Source organism: Bradysia coprophila (genome assembly GCF_014529535.1).
Source record: "Bradysia coprophila strain Holo2 chromosome IV unlocalized genomic scaffold, BU_Bcop_v1 contig_5, whole genome shotgun sequence".
Taxonomy (NCBI): domain Eukaryota; kingdom Metazoa; phylum Arthropoda; class Insecta; order Diptera; family Sciaridae; genus Bradysia; species Bradysia coprophila.
In genome coordinates this window covers 945,019-969,961 of record NW_023503374.1, presented here as the reverse complement: position 1 = coordinate 969,961, position 24,943 = coordinate 945,019, and the positions used below count along the sequence as shown (strand labels likewise).

Here is a 24,943-nt window from a genome sequence, read left to right as displayed (position 1 = left end):
CGTCTTACCTTTACAACGACACCTCATTTGCTATGATCCGAACTGCATAGACCATGCTATTAGAGCTGACCTACCAATAACTGGTCCTACTCAAAATGTCATTTAATTGATCGAGAAAGTAACTTTTCTTTGGATTTGCGTTTATTTTTGTACAATACGTTAAATATGTTTCTATGCAGTTCGGGTCATATCAAATGAGGTGTCGTTGTAAAGGTAAGACGTGAGGCTATCAAGCGGTGAATGTGGCATCAAAATATATTGACTTTCACAAGTCAAAAAGTTTCAGTAGGGTTGACAATATTTTCAAATTGACTTTTCTCAAAAAAGTACCGTTAACTTTTTTTTTTATTATTGATATTAACACGTTGCATGGTCCTAAATAGTTATCCACGAAAAAATGCAACGACTTTTTTGTTTAGACTTTTTTCAAGCTCACCGTGCGTAGTTTGACACTAATATGAGGTCTTTGGCATCAAGGCTGTATACTTTGGGGAGGTCACGCAGATCGCCATTTTATTAGATACGCGGGAATACACCTTTTCCATACAAACAAATTCACCAAAATTGAATTTGTATGGCGTGGTGAATTTTTTGTATGAAACGTGGTGTGTAACCCGCGTATCTGCATCTGCGTGACCTCCCCAAAGTATACAGCCTTGTTTGGCATAACGTCTCGGGGAGACACGACAAAAAAATTGTTTGTTTGTATTCGACACGAAATTAAATTTTTAGAAAATTTTTGGTTCATTCTGCTTCGAAGTAAGGTGAAATCACCTCGACCCAAACGTTGCCAAAATTACATTCTTTCATATAAAAACTGAAGATCGGTGTCATTCGGTGAGTGAAGTACATGAAATCAGCTTCCCAGTGGTGATAAGTGTCATCCTCGAATTTTAACTCGTCAAGGTTATCTTGAAAAGTTTTGTAACATTTTTTTTAAACGGGTTTGAGCCAAAGCAACATTTTCAGTGGGGCAACAAACACCAATTTCGAAAAAAAATATTTCTGGCTATTAATGACCACTGAAAAATATCACTTTTATAGACACAAATTTGGTTGGGGTCAACTGTAGCATTATCAACCATTTACAATCCAATTGATAGTATTTATTTCATATGCAAAATCCATGTTAATATTCATTTACATGCTGGAACCAACACAGGTTAGTGGACAGTACCTTAGTAGACCGAAGCCAGCAAATCCATTTTTTTGAAGAGTGTGAATGGTTGTTGTGAATAGTTAAAGCAATACAATTTGTGGTTGACAACGTCTTTGAGGGGTATCGGGGAATCTGGCACACTGTGTCAAAAGAACGAACTTTTAAACTACGTGAAAGGTGAACTCGCACACGCAAGTTTATTGCTGAAAACCCTTTTCAGCCATTTCATCGACTTTGTGACTCCTTTTACAAAATTTTGGTATTGAAAAATTGTGTGCGAGCTCACCTTTTACGTACTTGAAAAATGCGTTGTTTTAGCACCGTTTGCCAGATTACCCCACGCTGTGTTTGTGGAAGGTATTTGTTTCATCTATCAATCAAAAGTTACAGAGACTGTAGAGTTTTTAAAGCAACATTCATATTTTCCTACGCACTTGCAACTCTTTTAGTTGTTTTTCCCTTCCGTATTTAAATGTCATGAAAAAGTGCGCTAAAAATGGAAGGTGTAAAGAAGCCTTAAATCGTCCCCATTCTCATAAAAGGAAGCGTTCACTTAAAATTTGTAGGCGTTTATAGGCGTTAAAAACATGGTACAACGTAGGTCCGAAGATTTTGATAAATTTGGCAATGTTGGCAGATAATCTTTTTGTTTCGGAATATCTTCAGTTCACTGCAAGTAACTAATAGTACATTATTCACTAATTGATGGATACGATACTTCTTGTGTAAAATTTACCGATTTGAAGCGAAGCCAAGGTCGGAGTAAACATACAAAAAGCCATTCCCACAATTTGTTTCATTATCCGGTATAAACTGTTGTAAAGTTTTGGCGCCGTGAAGTAAAGTTTCCTTTGACTTCGGCTCCGATATACAAACTCAACACATGTCAAAAAGACAGTTACCGAATCAAATGTTTATCGACTCAAATTCTCATAGATTAATCGCCGACGCGATTGATAAAATCATAAACCTCGAACTGTAGCCATTGAAAAATGAAAAGTCCACTCCGAAATTTTAAAATTATTTATTTTGTTTTCTGCCTATGTGCATTTTTGTCTTAAGCTAAAAATAATTTACAAATTTTGGTTATTTATACTAAATTGATATTATTTTCGACTCTTGGCCTACATATCTACACACCCAATATATCACTCCTGTTACATCATTTTGCCATGAACACAATGCAAATACATAATTAAATTCGATCAATTTGGTTTTCTACTTAAATTATGTCATGTATCCTTTGGGGTCACCAACGATGTCTACGTCCACATCACTTTCTTCATCCGAATTTTCATCACTCGATTTAATCATGTCATCGGAAGATACACTTCTTAACATGCCAAGAGTTTTCTTTTCGTTCATAGAATACGTGGAAAATGACCGATTCGAATGCTGTGTTGTATCCGATGACTGGTTCAACTTGCTCGTAACATTACGAGAAAAGTCTACTGGTTCTGCAACATGAACACAAAAATAACTTGAAGCGTTACTGACTTCGGAGTCACTTAATATTGTCTTAAAATTAATTGAATTTCAAGTTGACAAGAAATTCGAAAGTGCTTCTCGTTTTAAATAAATTATGCCACAAGAAAGTTCCTTGTGGTTCAAGAAGATATTGTTTGGCTATTATTCTTGTCGGCAAAACTTTCTAAATGTAGTTTGTTGGGAAGAACATTTTATCGAAATATGATATTTTATGCGATAACAATTTCCTCCCAAATAGAATTTTCCTTGCTTATGGGGTATTGAAAATACGACTTAATAATACAATTAATTTATTTTGTAAGAATGGTGGAGTCTAATTTGTAAGTGGAAGAGAAGAAATTCCTATTCCTCTTTATGTGGTAGTGATAATCAAACCGTATCGAACCGTATCAAAGCGTAACAAACCATTGATAATTAATTGGAGACTATAATACAATATTTATCCAGTTTCACAATTCATAATAGATAGATCTATGCACCGCCGCCCTTCTGATGCATAAACGACGCTAAAACGAAGCCAGTACTAGTGAACAGCCCGTTTAAATAACAACCGTCGGCTTTATAAAGAAAAATCAATTCAAGAAAACTGAATTTAAGAGGTTCCGAGCGTACGCCGAAATTGTAGCATACATTTCTGCGTTTCGAAATTTTTGATCGCTGATATCTTTTTACGAGAGCCCTTTTTGAAAAATTTACGACCACATTTTCGAGTAAAAATATGTCAGCTTTGAGTAAAAAATAAAATTGTCTGTGAAAGTTTCATGTGCTTTGAGAAAACTGTACCGATGCCCCAAATTTGCATCAAAGGTACACTTTTCTCAAAGCACATGGAACTTTCACAGACAATTTTATTTTTTATTCAAAGCTGACATATTTTTACTCGAAAATGTGGTCGTACATTTTTCAAAAAGGGCTCTCGTAAAAAGATATCAGCGATCAAAAATTTCGAAACGCAGAAATGTATGCTACAATTTCAGCGTACGCTCGGAAGCTCTTAAATATACCGAGTGCCTACATCTCATATTGCTTCAACCGTTTTTCGTGATTCTTTTTTTGTGTTGTGTAAGTTACAGATGGGAGTATACGATAGGGTACAAAGAAGTTCGATACCCCTTACGTCGCGGCGCCGGCACTTGCCCAGAGTCAAAAAATATTTCGATAATCCCCGTTTGTCAGTCAGATTTTTAAGTCATGTTTAGTGGCAATCGAAAGGTAATTGCGGTAGCTTTCAAACTAGCCCAATCTTGCTACGCTTCGACTTCCCTATGTACTTTTATGACCATTCAAAGACAGAGGTTTATTATCCGAAAATTATTCTTCAAGTCCAGTTGCAGTGACAAATATGGTCAAATTTGATGTCATTTGACAGCTATGAAAATAACCTTTCTAATAAGCCATATTTGTCACTGCAACTGGACTTGAAGAATATTTCCGAATGTTAAAACTCTGACTTTGAACAGCCGTAAAAGTTCACAGGGAAGTCGAAGCATAGCAAGATAGGGCTCTTTTGAAAGCTTCTTCAATTACCTTTCGATTGACTTTAAACATGACCTGCTTCAAAATCTGACTGACAAATGGGGACGTTTTTCGTATTTTCGAAATATTTTTTGACTTTGGGGAAGTGCCGGCGCCGTGACGTGAGTAGTATCGAACTTCTTTGTACCCTATCTTATACTCCCATCTATTCCTTACACTACAAAAAAAGAATCACGAAAAACGGTTAATTTTTCTCACGCCGTTTTTTCGGATATTTGAAACACTGTGAACCTAACTTGAACTTCATTTATTAAGGTGGTAAAAATGCAACGTAGCCTTCGCATTTTACATGTAAAATTAGAAATTCGGCAACGGTGTATGATTCTACAAACAAAAAAGGTGGTGGTATTTTGACAGCGTGAAAACGAAGTTTGTTTGCTGGAGAGGGTATTGGTCAAACAAAAATAATTAAATTTTTTAACCGAACCAATATTTGTCGAGCGAAAGCATGATGATGATCAATATGTAAAAAACAAGGCATCAGAACAGTCGGAGCGTTTGCTGCGACTTAGCCCCGTACAACCCGTAATCCTATTTCGTCCGCAACCATAATACGTCCGTAGCCCTAATAAGCCCGGAACCCTAATACGTCTACAACCTTCTAATGCGTCTGTTACCAAAATGCAAGTCAAGTTGGGCATTGTCAAATTTACTGAAACTGATCATTTTTAAAATTGTGCATAGCGCAATTACGAAAGCCCGTACGAAGTACCTTTCAAATAAAACCAACAATTTCCGACATTATTTAGAAACCCAAAATTTTTTGCCAACTTTCCATTGGGTATTCAATTACCTCTCAAATGAAACAAAAACTAGCAAAATCGGTTGAGATTTACTCGATTTATGTGCAAAGAGCACTTAGGGCCTAGTAGCGGCCTTAGTGCAAGGGCCCAAATTTGAAGCTTTTTTTGCCATCATTCTATTCGGCATTCAATTATCTCTCAAATGAAACAAAAACTAGCAAAATCGGATGAGATTTACTCGATTTATGTGCAAAAAACACTTAGGGCCGAGTAGCGGCCTTAGGCCAAGGGCCCAAATTTGAAACTTTTTTCGCCACGTTAATTTCGGTATTCAATAATCTCTCAAATGGAACAAAATCTAGCAAAATCGGATGAGATTTACTCGATTTATGTGCAAAAAACACTTAGGGCCGAGTAACGACCTTTGAGCCCTCCCAACAAGCCCACGTTGCATCTTACCCAAAAACAATGTTCAGCAACTTTGTTCTACTCGTCAATACCTTTCATTTGATTTATCACAAGCAGCTATTGCGTGCGTATTTCGGTAGATATCGTCGAAAGACTGAAAAACACCTATAGGGCCCTAGCTCTGGAGGGGCCGACCCTACCATGCCCATTTTCGAACTTGACCTTTCTTTTGTCGATACCAATCGGGGAAAAAAAGAATTTTGAAAAAAAGTTGTGATTTACTCAAGCTATAGGGGTCACGGACGGACGGACGGACGGACGGATGGACGGACGGACGGACGGACGGACGGACGGACGGACATTTTTTTTATTGCGGATTCGTCATCTATGAACATAACCAAATGCTTTGCCCTTACTGTCTGCTTCCAATTCGACGTGTTACAAACGGCATATTAATCGTATAAGCCCCCAGTACTTCGTACGGGGCTAAAAAGTGTAGAACAAATGTGGAACCCTTCCCTAAAAATTATTTAAGCTGTCGACAGGCGCACCAACGAAGTTGAAGACTTATGCAATATTCGATGACGGATCTTAAATGAACACACTTATCTTACCTGAATTATTTTCTCTTCGTCGTAACTGTTTTTTGTGCTTCATGCGACGATTTTGAAACCATGTTTTCACTTGAGTTTCGCTCAAGCCCAATGAAGATGCAAGTTCTACTCTTTCCGGTGTCGACAGGTATCTGTTAACAATTTAATTCGCAATTTAATTTTTAATTTGACCGTCATTGAATTACTGGTTTCATTGATTTCGATACAATTCTTCTCTCAATACGATATTGACGTTATCCATATATTGGGACATATTGGACATATACACGCGTACGTAGTTTACATTGATATCTCAAGTGTAATAAGTCGAGCTGAACTCATACGCAACGATTTAAGATATTTACGTGTTACGGCATGTTTCATTTTCATTTACATTGCCTAATCACGTAAAGCATTGTACTTACGAGGTTCCAAGTTGTTATTTGACAAGTCGGGAATACAGCCCTCCCCTTCGGGTCGGGCTGTAACACCCCACTTATCAAATACACAACTTGGAACCTCGGAAGTAATATACTATAATTCGATAATTTGTATAAATAATAAGTAATGTACATTACTAGTGATCCAAAGATGAAAACTAGATTTTTCGTGTGAATTTTGTTGATCCGACGAAGCCGAGGACCAAGGTCAATAATAAACATACGAAATCGAGAAATTTTATTTTTAACTCGGGTTTTGTAGTGGATATTATCTGCGTCACAGCATGTTGAAACATTGAGATTCATGTTTGCTGATAAGTTTAATGTATTTTACTATGCTGGTGCATGTAATAAGGCTGTTACATGTATAGGCAATAACCTTTACATCACTCGCATAGTAAAACGTCGTACTACACACGGAAAATAAAGTTATATCCCGTATCACGATGAGTAAAAGTACCTCGGGCTGCCGCCCTCGGATACTTTTTCTCATCTGGATACGAGATATCACTTTACTTCCCTTGCATAGTAATGTACTATTATTGCCTATCCACCCGGAATGTTGTTGTTACACGTACATTTCCCACCCGCGGAAAGCGATCGTTACATGTGGGAACTTTTTCATTACATCACAAGTGAAGGAATATTCATATGAAAATTCATTACATATCAGGAGATTTTCATTACATACCAGCAGAATTTCATTACTTATCAGCAAAAATGTATCACATAAAATGTTCTTTAGCACTGAAATCGAAACAATGCTCGCGATGTTATTTTAGTTTTAATATCACAAACTTTGTCACCTGAATCAAGTGCACACCAATCTAAGCAAATTCATTAAAAACTTTCGAAAAAAAAAATACAAAAATAAGTGACAGCCATTTTGTCTATAGCCATAATTTCAATTTTTTCAACTTCGACGAACACTTATGGCCAAACAATTTTAATTTTTGCATTTTTAACTTATTTTCAAAAACAATCAACACTTTTGTCTTTATTATCATGTATTCACTTCACTTCACAGCGAAATTTATTGTAACACCACCAAAATCGACAAATATTACGCAAAATATGAATCTAGCACTTCACAAAAACAAAACAGTCGAAGTAGTTTGTCAACATGTCATCAAAACAGTAGTGTTGCCAGTGATGCTTTCGGAATTAATGTTAAGAAGAAGTGTGAGCCGATTTCATGAGCAGACTAGAGTCGTTTATAAACGTTTCAATGCAACAACAGATTTTTTTTGTTGGTTTTTTGCTATCGGTATTTTTTATGTTTATTATTAGTCTGGCAGTGAATGAAATAGCGCGACATAAATGTTGTGAAATTATACTCGCGAACTCACTCGTGTGGTTTTAAGCAACTCGCTTTGGAAACGGTTATTTTGACTCGTGTAGTTGCATACCTCGCCTTCGGCTCGGATATGCAAACTCTACACTTGTCAAAATAACCGTTTCCAAAGCTTGTTGCTTAAAACCACACTTGTGAGTTTGGCTCGTATCACAAAATTGATCCCTCATGTAATGAACTACCTCCGCAGCATCCAATGTAATCTACTATTACGTGTTACGGCATGTTTCATTTTCATTTACATTGCCTAATCACGTAAAGCATTGTACTTACGAGGTTCCAAGTTGTGTATTTGATAAGTGGGGTGTTACAGCCCGACCCGAAGGGGAGGGCTGTATTCCCCACTTGTCAAATACACAACTTGGAACCTCGTAAGTACAATGCTTTACGTAATATACTAGTAATATACTATTACTCAAACACGTGACATAAAGTTAGCTTTAGTTAACGGCGGTAAAGTATTACCTCTTAACAATAGGACAAATCATTAGAAGCCAAGGTCCTATCTACAAGAAGTACTATTTTCATCATTAGTCCTACTGCTAAGTGATGTACTACACTACATGTTTCTTCCAGACAATTTCTTATTAAATGTCGTAAGTTTTAGTAGGTAACGTTTCACGGGAAGAACAATAATATAGTCCCGAGTTCTTATATTGATCAATTTATAAGCGATCATTATAACAAATATATTTCTAACAGATATTACCTTTGCGCCTCGAAGCGTTTTTCCAAGCCAGTTAATTGTGGATCACCTTTAAATATGTGTGAGAAACGTAATGTGAATATGACAAAATTAGACATAAAAATGGAAAATGTTTGCTGAATGCAATGAAAGTATAAAACATCTATGGCCGATCGGCCAAATCATCAACGCTTTGTCAATTTATGTCAAAATAATATTGAAATGAGTGCGTTTACTTATGTCTTCCTTATACTTCCATTGGATGAAATGTACAATAATTAAGTTTTTGTTTTTGACGTTTTAAGTACTTCAAGTATCAAGTATACTTACTGAAAACTGTTCGAGCTTTTCGTCTTCTGCAATGTCTTAAAGCATTAACTCCCATTCCAATTCCTAGAGCAAGTTCGGGTACTGGACACGATCCAGAAAATAGATGTGTTCCACTGAATATACCTGTATGAGTACAAAAAAACACAGATGTTCAACAGTTGATTTCTTAGTATTTATTAGTGTTTGCTTGTCTTTAAAAAGTCTTTTTTTCCTCGTTTGGTAATGTCAAAAGACAGGCTAAGTTTGAAGATGGGTGATTTCGGATCGACCTCTCCGGAGCTTTGGCCCAATAAGTGCCTGAGTGTTTTTCGACGATATCTCCAGACTTTTGAGCACTACACTTGTCAGTGATACGTCAAATAAAAGGTATTTACAAAACCGATCGAAAAAAAAGGTTTTTGGAAATAGGATCACCGGCTTTGTGAGTTAGAGCCCTTGGTGTGAACCACGTACTGGGAGGCAAGCTGTTTTTGCTTGTAGGTCGGCTAAATTTGAACCGATTTCGACTACTTTCGCATTAATAGATAGGTATTTATCGTACCAATCGGGGAAAAAAAGTTTATGGAATTCGATTCACCAGAGCGTGAGCTAGGTCTCTTGGAGTGAGCTCTTATCCGGCTACTCGGCCGTACAGTGAACGTGAAGTATTTTGTCAATATCTCTAGTAAATTTTGACCGAATTTCATGAATTTTTTTTTGTTTGAAAGGTATTAACGAATGTACATAACAAAATGTCTGCCGGCGGCCATATTGTATTTTAGTAAAAGTGATATAAAGTTGGAAAAATGGTACTTAGAGAGTTTCTGTTAACATAGAAGTAATTGATTATGTGTGTGGGGTGCTTCAGGCATTCCATATATGGACATCTATATATAACTATATACAGCTATATTGAGCTATATACAGGCATATAGAGCTATATAATAGCATATTGGTATGTGAAATGTTTATTTATAGGAAAATATAGGTAAATATAGCGGTATATAGCTGTTTAAATAGGAATTTACGAAAGTTGACTTCGTACGGGGCTGTCTATAGGGACTCCGGCAATTTATTTGTATATGATAACAAGGCAAAGAGTGGATAGTGTAAGTGATTTTAAAGGGCGAATAGCTTTTCAGTAGAGAAGAGTATGAAGTAAGAGAAATGAAGAGTTCCACATTAAAGGCTTTTGATACGAATAGGTGTTTCGTACGGGTCGGCGTTAGCTATGTTTTTTCATAATTATTATTAATAATGATATCCTGTTCATTTTAAGCCCAAAGAAAGAAATAAGTCGGCGGGCGGTTTTTGAGAACTGAACCTGTGAAAGTTTTGACATTTTAACGGATCTGGATCAAACATTCTTTTCTGTTTTTGTTTGTGTGTCGGGTAGCCGATGTAACTAGCTTTCCAACGATACCACGCATGTCATGCTACTGACACCACAGACAGGTTTTTGATCAACTTTACTTTAAACATCATTTAAAATCACAGAACATCGCTCCTTCTGCTCGACTCACTTCTTTATTGTGAAAACGTTGTCGCTCACGCTCTGGCCACAAACACCCTTGAAATAAAATTTTCCACTCGGTGGTATTTTTCCTTCGCTCATAACGTTAAATAGCATATTTAATAACATATGAGTAAAAGTATACGAGGGCTTCAGCCTTCTGACTTCGGCGCGGGCCGCAACTGAAAGTATACTGCTGTCTTGGGAAGGCATCAGTGGAAACAACTGATGATGGCTAGACTTCGTACCGACACTGACACCCTAATGTCACCTTCCGAAAAGTTATAGGTAACTAAAGTGTCCACTCCACTCAACAAAAAGTCAGAGAGCAAGCTGTCAAATAAACAAAGAAAAAATTGAAAAAATTCAATTTTGTCTCTCATACGGAGTACTTTTTTGGTAAGAGGAAACTAAGCATAACCATTTTCAAATTCATTCAGGCACTTCGAAACAAGAATATTCCTAGAAATGTACTTAATAAATTTTAAACGCATGCATCACTCATGCATTTTATATATAAACTATAGTTTCAGACGAATCTACACACTGCTAAATTGTTGCCTACATTCGGGCACAACATTATTATTATTTTGATGACAATTTTGGGCTCGCATCCCTTTTGGAAATATACGCCCATCGTTTGGTGTTAAAATTTGTTATATTAGCTTTCAATGAAAAATTGAAATGTTTGTGGTGATGTAACCTAAGACCAAGAAAACTCAAAGTATGTGTGAATTTTCATGAAATATTGAGTTTTCTCTGCTTACGTGACATCACCACACAGATTTAAATTTTTTACTGGAAGCCAACACATTTTAACACCAAACGATGGTCGGACTTTTTCCGAAAAGGATGCGAGTCCAAAATTATCATCAAAATAATAATAATTTTGTGCCCGAATGTAGGCAACAATTTAGCCATGTGTAGATTCGTCTTAAACGTTCAAAATCAACGTTATCAACGCTTTTAGCACGAACACTCATTTTTCCAACGTCAAAAAGCCTCCAAAGTTTCCTCCTATCTTTCCGAGAAAATTCAGGGCCTATTTTGATTTCAAAAGCCTTCGAATATTTCTCATGTTCATGCTAGAAGCAGGGCTGTGTAATCAATTATTCAATTACTGCATCTAAATTACGTCCTCCGTTGTTCGAACATAACCAATTTCAACCAATTCAACCGTACGGAACTGTGATATACTATGGTATTACTATGATGACGGACATTTTACAACCATAAAGAAAAACTGTTTGGGTAGCAAACAAATTAGTGACCGGAATGAATGGACTGTGCGATAACTATGTGGTGTCCGACAAACTTTATAATTACATAAAGTATACATTTAGTCACGTCTAAATTAGTCACAGTAAATTGTTTAATTTTATTTCATAAATAACACGTATAATAGTCTCCTTGTTTCTTATAAAGACCCCGTTAGATATGTGAAAGCAAATAAATAATTTTAAATTTACCTTGCGATAGAAAATATGGATCGACACTTTTGTATCCACCACCAGATGGTGTCAAGTAAGCTCCCAATGCCATTTGAAGGTAACCTGACGAATCACTGTATGGATTGGATGCATAAAGCATATTTTGATTTGGTGCGTTGAAGTGTGATTGTGTGGTTGGTATTCGCTCGTGTAATTTAAATCTGAAATTTTATTAAAAAAGTTGAACCGATGCGTGAATTGAACATATTTTTTTTAACATGTTTTCATTGTAAACTTGACATATTGACAGTTGATTTTGTCACGTATGGGAATGAGAAGCTAATAGATTAAGCTTGGATCGTTCGGTATGTGCTTTTTATGTAGGTTTCAGCTGGTTTGACATTAAGAGCGTACAAGGGTTTAGCTGTGGATATAAACCAAATAGTATGGCGCCACCTCAAATACCATGAAAACAAGATGGCCGCCGCCGTAGAAAATTTTTTGATTTTACCTTTCGTCAAAGCAAAAAGGAATTTTAAAAAAGGAAAACAGATTTTCGTGGTCAGCGACATAAGGAACGGTTTTGATATAGCAACTTATGTGATTATTCTCGACGTACTGCCGAAAAAATGAACCTAAAGTCAAAACAATATTATGTTACATTAGGTGCTGCGGAGATAGTTCATTACATGAGCTATCAATTTGTGATACGAGCGGAATTCACAAGTGTGTGTTTAAGCACCTCGGTTTGAAAACTGTTATTTTGACATGGGTAGAGTTTGCATATCCGAGCCGAAGGCGATGTTTTTGGGATCAATATTTTTAAAGAAGTGTATGCGTGTGGTGTGTGAGCCAATTTTGCCAATTAGCTATATTCGTTTCAATGTAACGTTTCAATGGAACAACAGATTGTTTGTTTTTTTCACTTTTTTTGTGAGAAGGAAAAGTATTTGCCTAATTTTTTTTCATAGTTTTCTCGCCTTCGGCTCGGATATGCAAACTCTACCCTTGTCAAAATAACAGTTTTCAAACCTTGGTGCTTAAACACACATTTGTGAGTTCCGCTCGTATCACAAATTGATCCCTCATGTAATGAACTACCTCCGCAGCACCCAATGTAACATACTATTTTTGAAAAACATTTTTTTTAATCAAAATACCATCTAAAATCGATCAACACTGTGTACAACACAACACGTTACACGTTCTTGCTGAACAAAAATTTTATTTGTGATCAAGTAGGCAGAATTGCCTGTTTGATTCTCTCACACATGATTGAATGATGGTAGCGTGCGACAAACAGTTTTTTTTCGCACGAAGTGAAATAAAAAGTTTTTTTTTCGTACGCTAATGTAATACATTTGTCCACTTATTATAACGTTTAAATCGCATGTGGAATGAATCAATGAATGTATGCAAAAGGTATGGTCTAATGTCAACAATTGTATGGAGCGGAAGAAATAGCGATTTCATATAAACAAACTCACCTTCCAATGAAAATCGCTATTTCCTCGGGCTTGTATGGATAGACCATACCTCGTTTGTACATTCATTGGAAAATGTAGCTTCTTATATTTCTTACACCGTATTATAGAAAATCACAAATAAACAACTGGAACGATCCTTTTGTGATTTCCAGCGTTTGGAGATAAAGCAATAAAGCGACTAATAAAGATGACCTTCGTTGCCTATGATCAAAATTTAATGTTTGTTTTTTAATTTCAAATTTCGTATTGTTTGGACGGCTTTTGGCAAAACATTTTCCCAGTTATACTTCTAATGTAAAGCCTTAAGTGTAACATAATTGATTTAAGTGGGTCGTGAACCTTGAAAGGATCTTTAAAATGTTGATTAACATTTGGTGTTGCTATTTCCGTTTAAGATTCTTTATACGATTGATGACCCGCCTTGGTACAACCAACGTCTAAGGAACCTTAAAAATAGGACGAGCAAAGCTAGTAAGCGTCTTAATTCTGAGAATGACCCCATTGAGAGATCTAGATTAGAGATGGTTTTTTTGTCGTTAAGTAAAGAATTTCGCACAGTGCGTGATTTGGCTTTTAGCAGGTATCTGACAAAGACTGAGAAAATGCTGACATCGGATCCGTCAAAGTTTTGGTCGTTTGTGAAGTCGCGCAAGAAAACTGTAGGCTATCCTTCAACGATGCGTAAAAGAGATAAAAAATCTTCCAGTCCTATTGAATCCTGTAGTTTATTCGCCGAGTTCTTTCAAAGTGTCTATGTTACTGATAACGAGAGTCAGAGAATCAGACCTGTCCCGTAAGTTTTACCATATTGATCAACTTGTTGATGTTGGATCGATTTCTTTGACTATTGAAAATGTTGTGAGCCATTTACGTGGTATTGACACCAGTAAGGGCGAAGGGCCTGACAAAATCTCACCCGTTCTTTTGAAGAACTGCGCTGATAGTCTGTCTTATCCACTTTAAATTTAATCATGTGATTTCGAAATCTCAGCATGGCTTTATGAAACGAAGGTCTACAGCGACGAATTTAGTGGAGTTTGTAAGTCATGCGACTAAAGTCATGGAGTCTAAACATCAGCTAGATGTCATTTACACTGATTTCCAAAAAGCTTTTGACCGAGTTAAGCATTCAATTCTTTTATTCAAATTGAAGAAGTTTGGAGTTCATTCTGAGTTGTTGGCGTGGATTACGTCTTATCTAAGCGTAAATTTGTCTGGGTGGTCATCTCAGACTTTTAATGTGACGTCTGGCGTTCCTCAAGGTAGCCATCTTGGCCCTCTTCTGTTCATATTGTTCATGAACGATGCCACGAAAGTTTTTTCTTCCTCTACTCATCTGTTGTATGCAGACGATTTGAAGATCTTCAAAGTGATCAAAACTGTACTTGATGCTACTGCTCTTCAGAGAGATTTGAACAGGTTCTTACGGTGGTGCGAAGTCAACCAGCTTTATTTAAACGTAAGAAAATGCAATGTGATGTCTTTCACTCGCAAAAGGTCAAAGATTGAATTCAATTACTCTATCAACGATACTGTGGTGACTCGCTTGAAACTGGTGAAAGACTTAGGAGTTCTCATGGATGAAAAACTGACCTTTGGTAAACACGTCGAATACGTAATTGCTAAGTCTTATTCGATGCTCGGTTTTGTCATCAGGACTTGTAAGGAGTTTAAGAATGTCAAAACCTTGAAGAGTTTATATTTTGCACATGTGCGTTCGTATCTGGAATATGCTTCGGTCGTTTGGCACCCGTATCAAGAAACTTTCATTTATAGGATTGAATCGATTCAGAAGAAGTTTTTGATGTTTGCACTCAAACGATCAGTGAGACGTGACGAGAACTATAAACTTCCACCTTACATTGACAGATGTTGCTCCATCGACATTGAACCGCTTGCTAGACGCAGCATAAATGCCTGTGCATTGTTTACTTTTGACCTTTTAAGTGGTGGTCTTGATTCATTTGAAATAACGAGAAGAATTACTCTAAATCCTCGTCCCACTCGAGCTGACGATCTACTCATTGTCGGTGAACACAGGACTACGTATGGTTACCATGAACCAATAAATAACATGTGCTTGGAATTTAACCGTTTCTCACAGCTTTGGTTTCAGGGTATGCCGCGGAACTCATTCAAAACGACTGTTAGAATGTTGAAGATTCCAATCAAATTGAATGGTAAGATCAAAATTTCATGACTGATTTCACTTGCAAATATGCTGGACCTATGGTTCTTTTTCTAATCGGTATCGATTAGGTTATTTAGGTCTCACGACTTTAAAAAGTGGTCTCACGACTTAACTCCGAGTCTTATCGACTTGTGCCGAATCGAGCCAGTCTAGTCGACTGGCTCCCGCTAACCACTAACCGTTCATTTCCAGGTGGCTCAGAAAACGACCTATTGACGACTTTCTGGTTATTGGTCAAACGAGACGTGATTCACTCCTATGTGACGTTAGTGAATGTTTTTATTTATGTTTTTGTTCTACTTTTTTCATTCAACTTGACATGTATAATCTTTTTCTGTTCTTTTATTGTAAAATTAAAAATGCAAGTAGACAGGGGGCGGATGCCATTGACGAAATAAATTATATATTACACACTTGTCACGAAGAAGTCGAGGCTTGCCGAGACTGATAGTGACAAGTGTGTACTCTATTTTATCACATAAGCGAAAACGAGACAACAACATAGAACTGAAGTGTAATTTTTGAATTAAACTTCTAGGTAAGTAATTTTAACATCCGAACACCGCGCGTATGTGATAAAAATAAATACTTTGTCGGCACACTAACACTAACTTTGTATGTCCTCCGGTTTGTATGAACAGACCATACCTGGTTTATTCCCTTGACTGAAAGTCAGGGTCTTACACCAGAAAATACCGAAAATATGGGTAACAAAAAGGTTCACTGTGATTGAAAAGTATGAAATGCTATGAAAAACGTTAAATGTGGGTAACAAAAAATCGTTGAGGGCACGATAACTTGAGTAATTTTTAACCAATTTGGATGATTCTTTTTTTCAAATAGATGGGCTATGTAGGACTAAGGATCTGGAAGGTATCCGAGAAAAACGGGATTTTATACTGTTGATCATAGCCTAAATTAAAAAAGATTACTTTGATGAAATTTGATTTTGTTTGGTAGTGTGGGTAAATCATATAAGTTTGTTTTCGACGTGCATGAAACTAGTAGGAAGAATAATTTCATCATTCGATGCCAATCTTCTAACGTGTAAACATCTCTTGCTAACAACTTGATAGTTGACTATCAAATTTGATAGTTGACTAAGACCTTGATAGTTGACTATCAAATTTGATAGTTGACTATCAAATTTGATAGTTGACTATCAAATTTGATAGTTGACTATCAAATTTGATAGTTGTATCAAATTTGATAGTTGACTATCAAATTTGATAGTTGACTAACAAATTTGATAGTTGACTAACAACTTGATAGTTGACTATCAAATTTGATAGTTGACTAACAACTTGATAGTTGACTATCAAATTTGATAGTTGTATTAAATTTGATAGTTGTATTAAATTTGATAGTTGACTATCAAATTTGATAGTTGACTAACAACTTGATAGTTGACTATCAAATTTGATAGTTGATAGTTGGCTATCAAATTTGATAGTTGACTAACAACTTGATAGTTGTATCAAATTTGATAGTTGACTAACAACTTGATAGTTGTATCAAATTTGATAGTTGACTATCAAATTTGATAGTTGACTAACAACTTGATAGTTGACTATCAAATTTGATAATTGACTATCAAGTTGATTGTCATTTATCAAGTAGGCAGTTTTTTACTCCCTTTACAACCACATCTAACGCCAGCAAAATGCCTGTTATCAAATTAGCACACTTTGATTAAAAAGTGTAAGAGATTTTAATACAAAAGTTAAATTTTTGCAGGCAATATAAGATGAATTATCTCAACTAATTTTTAAAGATTTTTTTAAAATACATGGAATTAAATGAATCAAAGAGAATATTGTAAAAATTTTACGAGTGTGAAGTTTGCGGCCAGAACGAAGCGAGGGCCGTAATTCACACGAGTCGTGATATTTTATTCACGATTGAAGGTTTTGTGAATGGGAAATCGAGGGATTATTTTTCCTCGGTCTACCAATAAATTTCTCCTTTTACAAATATTTTTACTCCCTTTACCATTATAGAGTGGTATCAATTTACCGAAAATATTGGTAAACTGAGTTATTTTTAACGATGAACCAAAAACTAATTAAGTTCATTTATTACCATGTCACCATGTGAAGGTATATTAAGTACCGGGGAACTTCCTTTTTTTACGCAAAAGTGTGAGAGAAGAACATCTATCGCACTTTTTTATTTTGTGAAAAAGTGCTCGTTCCACATTCACAAAACAAGCTTCGCATCTACTCTGATGTAACAAAAAGGCAATCAGACAGAATAATAGACAGCTCATACGAGTGGGAAGTTTACGGCCAGAGCGACGCGAGGGTCGTAATCTACACGAGTCATATTTTATTTATGATTTGAGGTTGATTGAAAATCTTGAAAATTGAAAATTGAGAGCACAAAAAGTGGTCAAAAATAATTCCACCTTACCCTCGAGGATTTCCAAGAAAAAAAATTTGACAAATTTTACTGTCATTAATATAGTAAATATATTATGTATTAAATGTGACAAGTTTTCATGAATACGTCAAAAATACATTTAGAAAAGTGTCAGTCAATGGACCTGACCCGCCCAAAAGGTGGGACCTAGTACTTTCATTGGTGCGATAAAATGTGTCCAACAACAATTTGTATAAAATGCATATTTCGTAGGTGTTGACATTTTTGACGAAAATATTTCGCTTCTTTGAAGGGGGAATCGTTGCCAAAATCGATGCTACATTCCCCTTTTGGATAGCGATGCTAATTCGTTGAATGAGGCACGACGTCGCACGCTTTTCGTTTGTATATTCCTTAATTTTGCTTCCGATTTTCTTGATCAATTTCAATCCCAATTTACCGAAAACACCAGATGTTACAGTGTCGACTGGGATAAAAATGAATTGGCTTGCCAAAGTGTCAATTACCGCGAATGTAAAGTTTTGTTGTTAATACTCGGGTCAAATTATCATTAATTCCCGTGACTGAAAGTCAGGGTCTTACACCAGAAAATACCGAAAAATTTGGGTAACAAAAAGGTTCACTGTGATTGAAAATGTATGAAATGCTATGAAAAACGTTAAATGTGGGTAACAGTTTTTCGTTGAAGGCACGATAACTTGAGTAATTCTCAACAAATTTGGATGATTCTTTTTTTTAAATACGTGGAATTAAAATCCCGAGGCTAAGTTCGAAGATGGGCTATGTAGGACTAAGGATCTGGAAGCTATCCGAGAAAAACGGGATTTTATACTGTTGATCATAGCCTCAATTAAAAAAGATTACTTTGATGAAATTTGATTTTGTTTGGTAGTCTGGGTAAATCATATAAGTTTGTTTTCGACGTACATGAAACTAGTAGGAAGAATAATTTCATCATTCGATGCCCAACTATCAGTGGTAGTTTGATAGCTGACTAACGAATTTGATAGTTGACTATCAAGTTGATTGTCATTTATCAAGTAGGCAGTTTTTTACTCCCTTTACAACCACATCTTACGCCAGCAAAATGCCTGTTATCAAATTAGCACACTTTGATTAAAAAATGTAAGAAATTTTAATAGAAAAGTTAAATTTTTGCAGGCAATATAAGATGAATTATCTCAACTACTTTCTGAAGATTTTTTTTTAAATACATGGAATTAAATGAATCAAAGAGAACATTGTAAAAATTTTACGAGTGTGAAGTTTGCGGCCAGAGCGAAGCGAGGGCCGTAATTCACAGGCCCTTAGCCAGGATGAATGGCCAGGGGGGGCAGTGCCCCAACGTAATATTTCGAAAAGTTATTGTGTTTTTAAAAGTAGTCTAATTTCGCCGAAGGCGAAAATTTTCTCATTTCCACTTGCATGGAATTTATTTTCTTGACCCGAAGTTTCCATTTTTGAAAAGTTGTAGATATGGAGATTATCGCTTTTTGTTGGTGAATCGCACAAAGTAAAAATTATCTATTTAAATACAGTCATTTAGAAAGCATAGCTACGACGCTGGTGGAAATAATGTTTTCTCCCCGGGATCGTGTGTTTCTTTTGCGTATTCTTTATTAAAATCGTGTTTTAACACAAAACTCTTACGCTTTCTTATTTTTACTAAGAGTTAAAGAAGCATCTGCTTTGCAAGAGTAAGATATTTTCAAATTCAATTCAATTCAATTTATTAATCATATCACAAAAAGATCACGCCTTATATAAATATTTTTCTACGACAGACTAGAATCGAATGGATTTACTTTTCTTTTCTCTCTATCTCAAGTAACGGAAACACAAATAGTTTCAAATGGTTACTTTCAATAGATGGAAGTTTTTACGTTTTTTGAGATTTTGTACTAAAACACTGCATCAAAATAAAATTACGACGCAGGCGAAAGTTTGGCCTCACTCAGTTAACATTCATAATGCTTGAAGGACACCCCAAAGTTAAGAGTTTCATGACGTTCGCTGTCCTGTGCTCTTTGTTCCGAAAGTGTTCATTCTCGGATAGTGACACCGAGGTTGCCATATCTTCAGAAGATTTCAATAGAAACTGAAACCGAGGTTTACAAAGGTACACAAAATTGCATTCCCAACGGAAACTTTTAGGAACTTCGCGATCATCAACATTTAGAAATACTGAAAAAGGGTTTGATTCGCGTACATTAACTTTTCCCAAAATCTCTTTCCGGTAGAGATGATCCCGTGATCCCGCACTCTTCCCACCAGTGTACCCCGATGCACATCAGGCGAAATTTTGAAGTCGAAAAATTCTCATGCTTCAAAATGGGGTGTCGTGTTTGACATTGAATCTCATTCCAGCAACATTCAATAAAAAATTTCCACTTGTCAGCAATTTCAAAGCTGTGTAATTTCGGTTCCGTTCATAGACTTACTTTGGATTCTTTAAAGAAGTTATATACAAAAACAAAACCGACAAGATAACATGGGAATAGCAGTACTAATTGTTAGTAATTGAATTTCTTACTCTTGCAAGCAAAATGATAAGAGTTGGTTATGTGCGAGCGAAGCGAGCAAAGATTTTTTTTTCAACGAAATTTGAAAGTCAGAGGTTTTTTACGTTCTTATTTTGCTTAGTCAGTGTAAAATTTTTATTTTCTTTAAAAATCCCAGGGGGGCAAGAGAATCGTCAGGGGGGGGGGATTTTATTTATGATTTGAGGTTGATTGAAAATCTTGAAAATTGAAAATTTATAAGAAAATTGAGAGCTCAAAAAGTGGTCAAAAATCATTCCACCTTACGCTCGATTGTTTCCAAGAATTTTTTTTTTAAAATTTTACTGTCATTTGCGTGGAGTCATTAATATAGTAAATATATTATGTATTAAATGTGACAAGTTTTTATGAATACGTCAAAAATACATTTAGAACAGTGTCAGTCAAGGGACCTGACCCGCGCAAAAGGTCGGACCTAGTGTCAAAAGTGTGTGTCTATCAAATTATTATTTGCGCGATAACCGGTTGAAGTAACACTTCCAGTCTCTGAAAGTTTCCACCTTCATCGTTCATCGTCAAGGTAATCTTTCCCATATTTCAATTTTTTTAAATTCGAAAGTTTTGTGTGGTAAACCAATTCACATTCTTCACGCTAATTTGCCCACCAATTCTCACACTATCAAACATTTCGTATTTAATGCTGGGGACACATTTTTTAACGTCATTTTGTTCGTAATTTCCAGTCCAGGGTAATGGAAAAAAATAAAGTAGTACTTTAATCGAAGTATGCGAAAATTTCCATACCTTTTTTCATAATGTCATTGCAAAATTACCATTAGGGCTGCTAGTGGTATTATTGGTATCAAAAAACTACTCTATTTGACGTGGTAAATCCTCTATTACCCTGCTAGGTGCTTTGAGTCTAGGTATAATTCGTCTAAGGCAACAACGAAAAACCAACAATTTGTAAATGAGATTTCTGTTAGTTCGGACATCAAAGTCTCTTTGAATCCGGACACGAATTTTTTTAGGTACACCATTCCTCCACTTATTTATCAAATGAAAATAAATGACCGTCACTTATAATTCGTTGCATAAATTTAAGAACCGACGGATGTAACTGATTCGGCAATGATAAAAGCTTATACAATTATCTTACCGTTCATGCTGCAGAATTTTTCTATAATCCTCTTCATTTCCTTGAACATTACCACTTGACATAAGCTCATTTAAGTTATTGTTCCTTACTATTTTATTATTTATGTCTGTGATCACCTTATCACCATTGTTACTTATTTTATTTACACTAATTTTCTGTTGCAAATGATCACTGTTATTACGTTGGTGTAAAATATCTTCTATCAAAAATGGCGTTTTTTGAACATACGATCCTTGTTGAATAGAAAGTTTATTTTCGGTAAATTGAATATCCTTCGTCGACATTATTTTTAGTTAGCATAACAGATTAAGTTTAATTGAAAAACCACATGGCAAATTACACAACTTTGATATTAAACTTATACAAAAATTCACAAAAGCCAGATTTATGAGCAATTTCATCCCTTAATCGACAATCTGGAATGACGATTTGTGTCCTCTAACTAGCAGTAAATATTCTTGAATGTTTCACAATTGATGATGTATATGGTACCGAACATTCCATAGAGAAAAGGGGCTGTAACTGTATAAAGGACACACCCCTCAACATAGTTGTTATGTGTGTGTATCTTAAGTATACATAAAAAACGCTCTTATCCATTAAATTCTTGCTTCTCTGTCTAATAAACAAAATTATGTTGTCTAGAGCATAACAGCTGGCATACGATTTTGGGGTAAAATTTGATATTTTTAAAAGAAGGAATGTCGAATCACGTTGAATAACAACATTCGTTTGTAATTACATGGAATGGGAGAAAGCTCACATAGTTAAATCCCCAATGATGACGATGCGGTAAATGATGGCACACAGGTTAAGCTTTAATTCGTATAATTATGGTAATTGATATTAAATTTATATAAAGTTAGGTTTAAATTAGCCATTTAAAGTCAATTAAAAATTAATAATAATTTGAGAGATTTTCTGCTACATAAATAGATACTTTCAGACTGATTGATCTGGTAGGACTGACTTTTTGTCGAATTGATTGAAACATTCCATTATGTGATGGCAATTTTAAAAAAGAATGAATATTCTCTTCTATCGAATTAAACGCTTGTTGGTTACATTTCAAACCAGGACAAAATTCCTTCGGATTGAAAATAAACGCATTTTGTAATAAGCGGACTTATCGCAGCATTTTGCATAAAAATATTTGGTCGACTAATTTTTTTAGTAATAATTTACAGTTTTCGCCACAGATTGATCGTAAAATGGCATTTACTTGAATTATTGTGTAATTGGGATTCAACTAACTGGGTCCCTATGTCACTATTTTCAATCGTTGAAGATGACCATCACTGGAAAATGACGTCACTTTTCTACGAAAACGACGTTATTTTCCAGTGAGATTCATCTCCCATAATTGAAAATAGGGACACTGAGTAAGGGGAATCCTATTGTGGTTTTCCACAGATGCCAAATCAGCGAAGAAATATGTCCATCTGTCTGCACCATAGCGTGAGTAAAGCGCATCCGATTTTCTAATGACAAATGTAATCTAAGTTCGAAGATGGGAGATTTTTGGTTTTTGGTTCTCATGAGAGGTGAGTTTGTTTATATGAAATCGCCATGTCCTCCGGTTTGTATGAACAGACCCTACCTGGTTTGTACATTTATTGCATTTAAATACTTGTAACAATCAATACCAATTCGAAAACAAGAGTTTATATAGAAATCGCATGACCTTCTCGTGGACAGCTTCTATGACTTTCATTTTTAGAGCGGAATTCTGCAGAAAATGTCGTTAGCTTCACATGTTGGAGGCGCAACCGCTGAGCCGTTTCTGAGAACTAGGAATATCGTCGCCTGGCCCCGTGGAAGTTTCTGGACCAGTGTTTGAAACTGGAATCGGTAGAGGGACAAATTCTAAGATCAACCATATAAAAATTATTGCTCTCGGTCATTTGGTCGCAGAGCAAGAGAAGCTGAAAGTCGCACATTTACCTTCTTCAAGGGGTCATGTCTCCACGACGAAGCGCATAACCCAGCACTGTAATAGCGATTCTAGACGAGGATAATGTGCTCTTTCGAATGGTTATAACAAAATTTTGAAAAAGGTCTCTTTTAGTACATTTTCAGAAAAGTCACTTTTTTGCTACCCTCGGTGAATTTTGGTTACTTCCATACTTGCCAGTTGACAAATTTCAACACGACACACCTTGTTAAAGTTAGCTTGAAGTCTAAGCTTTCCAATTATACCAAATATGCCATGTAATGTTTCTCAACAAGAACTATTGATGATAAAGTTTTGCATCGAGGTCGGGCTACTAGCAAATTTAGGGCCTTGGAAAACGAAAACATGAAAATTGAAATTTCGTTGAACCGTATTGACTTGTAAATAGCAGTCGAAACTGTAGTCGTCAAATAAAATGTTCCGGTGCAATCTAAATGGAATTTTATTAATTCAAGCTCAAATCCATTTTTGTATCATTTATGTATTACAACTTTAGTGTTGGTTGCAACTGCACATTTTCTGTGAATTTAAATCGTTTGTAGTTTTTCGATATAGAATAGCTTTACTCTTAAATATTCCTCAAGTGTTGCTTTGATCAACAAATGGTCATCCATATTGTTCAGTAGTACATCCCATATTAAGCAAGGTTCTGAAAGAACAGGTTAAGACACTTTCGAGTTGATGACGAAGGCGGTGTGATCAAAATTTGTTAGCTTCTATTCAGTAAATGCAAAAGCGTCTTCTCAACAGAACGATTTATTGAAGACCAGAATGTTTTCTTAATAAACAAATTAATTCATCGTTTATGCTAACTGCGTTTTTCCAAATGAAAATCAAAGGTCTTTTCGATTGAATAACTAACAAAATTTTCCTGTAGCGCCAACTAGGTTTGGAAAATTTTATATGACGATTTAAACTTAACAAAAAAAAATTATTTGTTTTCAAGTTGACTTTTCAAACAATATCAATACTCTCTCTAGCATCCAAACTCTCTCAAAAAATCGACTTAGGGGGGAAAATAAGTTTGAGAAACGCTGATTTTTAATATGGCTTAAACACAACAACAACAACAACACGAGCGAACAAAGTAGCAGTGATTCATAAACGTATCTACCACCTTAATAATTGTAGTTTGGTTGCTAGGGAGGGTATTGACAATATACATGTCTAATTGTCAATATTTCTGTTTCACCCGCCTTCGTAAGTTGTCGTTCCGCAATTAGTTCACACACTTTTATTAATGGTCTAAGAAGTCGAAGAAGCAGAGTAACGGAGAGTTCGACTTTATTCATCGATTGTAAGTATTCCAATAAGTATATGGATTCCATATGTTAACAAATAAGTATTCTGAAAAATCTTTGGTTTCGCATCTTCCTTTGAAGTGATTCGAAAACCGTCTTTCATTTTCATAAACAATTTGACAAATTAACAAAATTTGTGATCACCAATACTTCCAACGCTACCTAGAAGTCGGTGCCCATGCAACCGAGAAGTATTAGAAGAATATCAGAATCACATCACACACTATCTCTATACGTCACAAAGAAACCATTAAGCTTCCTTTACCTGCAGCTAATTCATTAATCAATATTAATTCGCAAATGTTGTTGT

The 24,943-nt window shown here is 35.6% G+C and overlaps 1 protein-coding gene and 1 long non-coding RNA gene across 2 annotated transcripts; one reads left to right on the top strand and one right to left on the bottom strand.

Moving 5' to 3' along the window:
* Window positions 1-2,199: 2,199 nt before the first annotated feature.
* Window positions 2,200-21,824, bottom strand: LOC119071463 (brain-specific homeobox protein). The gene is made up of 6 exons (XM_037176320.1): window positions 21,379-21,824; window positions 11,698-11,879; window positions 8,737-8,859; window positions 8,431-8,476; window positions 5,949-6,079; window positions 2,200-2,616 (listed from the first exon to the last, which is right to left on the bottom strand). The coding sequence occupies exons 1-6, from the start codon at window positions 21,660-21,662 to the stop codon at window positions 2,387-2,389; spliced, it is 996 nt and encodes a 331-aa protein (XP_037032215.1). The 5' UTR covers window positions 21,663-21,824; the 3' UTR covers window positions 2,200-2,386.
* On the top strand, window positions 2,214-4,417 carry LOC119071469. The gene is made up of 2 exons (XR_005086664.1): window positions 2,214-2,244; window positions 4,117-4,417. It is a non-coding gene; the product is annotated as an uncharacterized LOC119071469 (long non-coding RNA).
* Window positions 21,825-24,943: the final 3,119 nt, after the last annotated feature.

Coding starts and splice junctions, on each gene's coding strand:
- LOC119071463 (XM_037176320.1), bottom strand. CDS start 21,662: ATGTCGACGAAGGATATTCAATTTACCGAAAATAAACTTTCTATTCAA. Junction 6,080..8,430: donor AAACGCTTCGAGGCGCAAAG/GTAATATCTGTT, acceptor AATTGTTAACAG/ATACCTGTCGACACCGGAAA. Junction 2,617..5,948: donor ACGAAGAGAAAATAATTCAG/GTAAGATAAGTG, acceptor TTCATGTTGCAG/AACCAGTAGACTTTTCTCGT.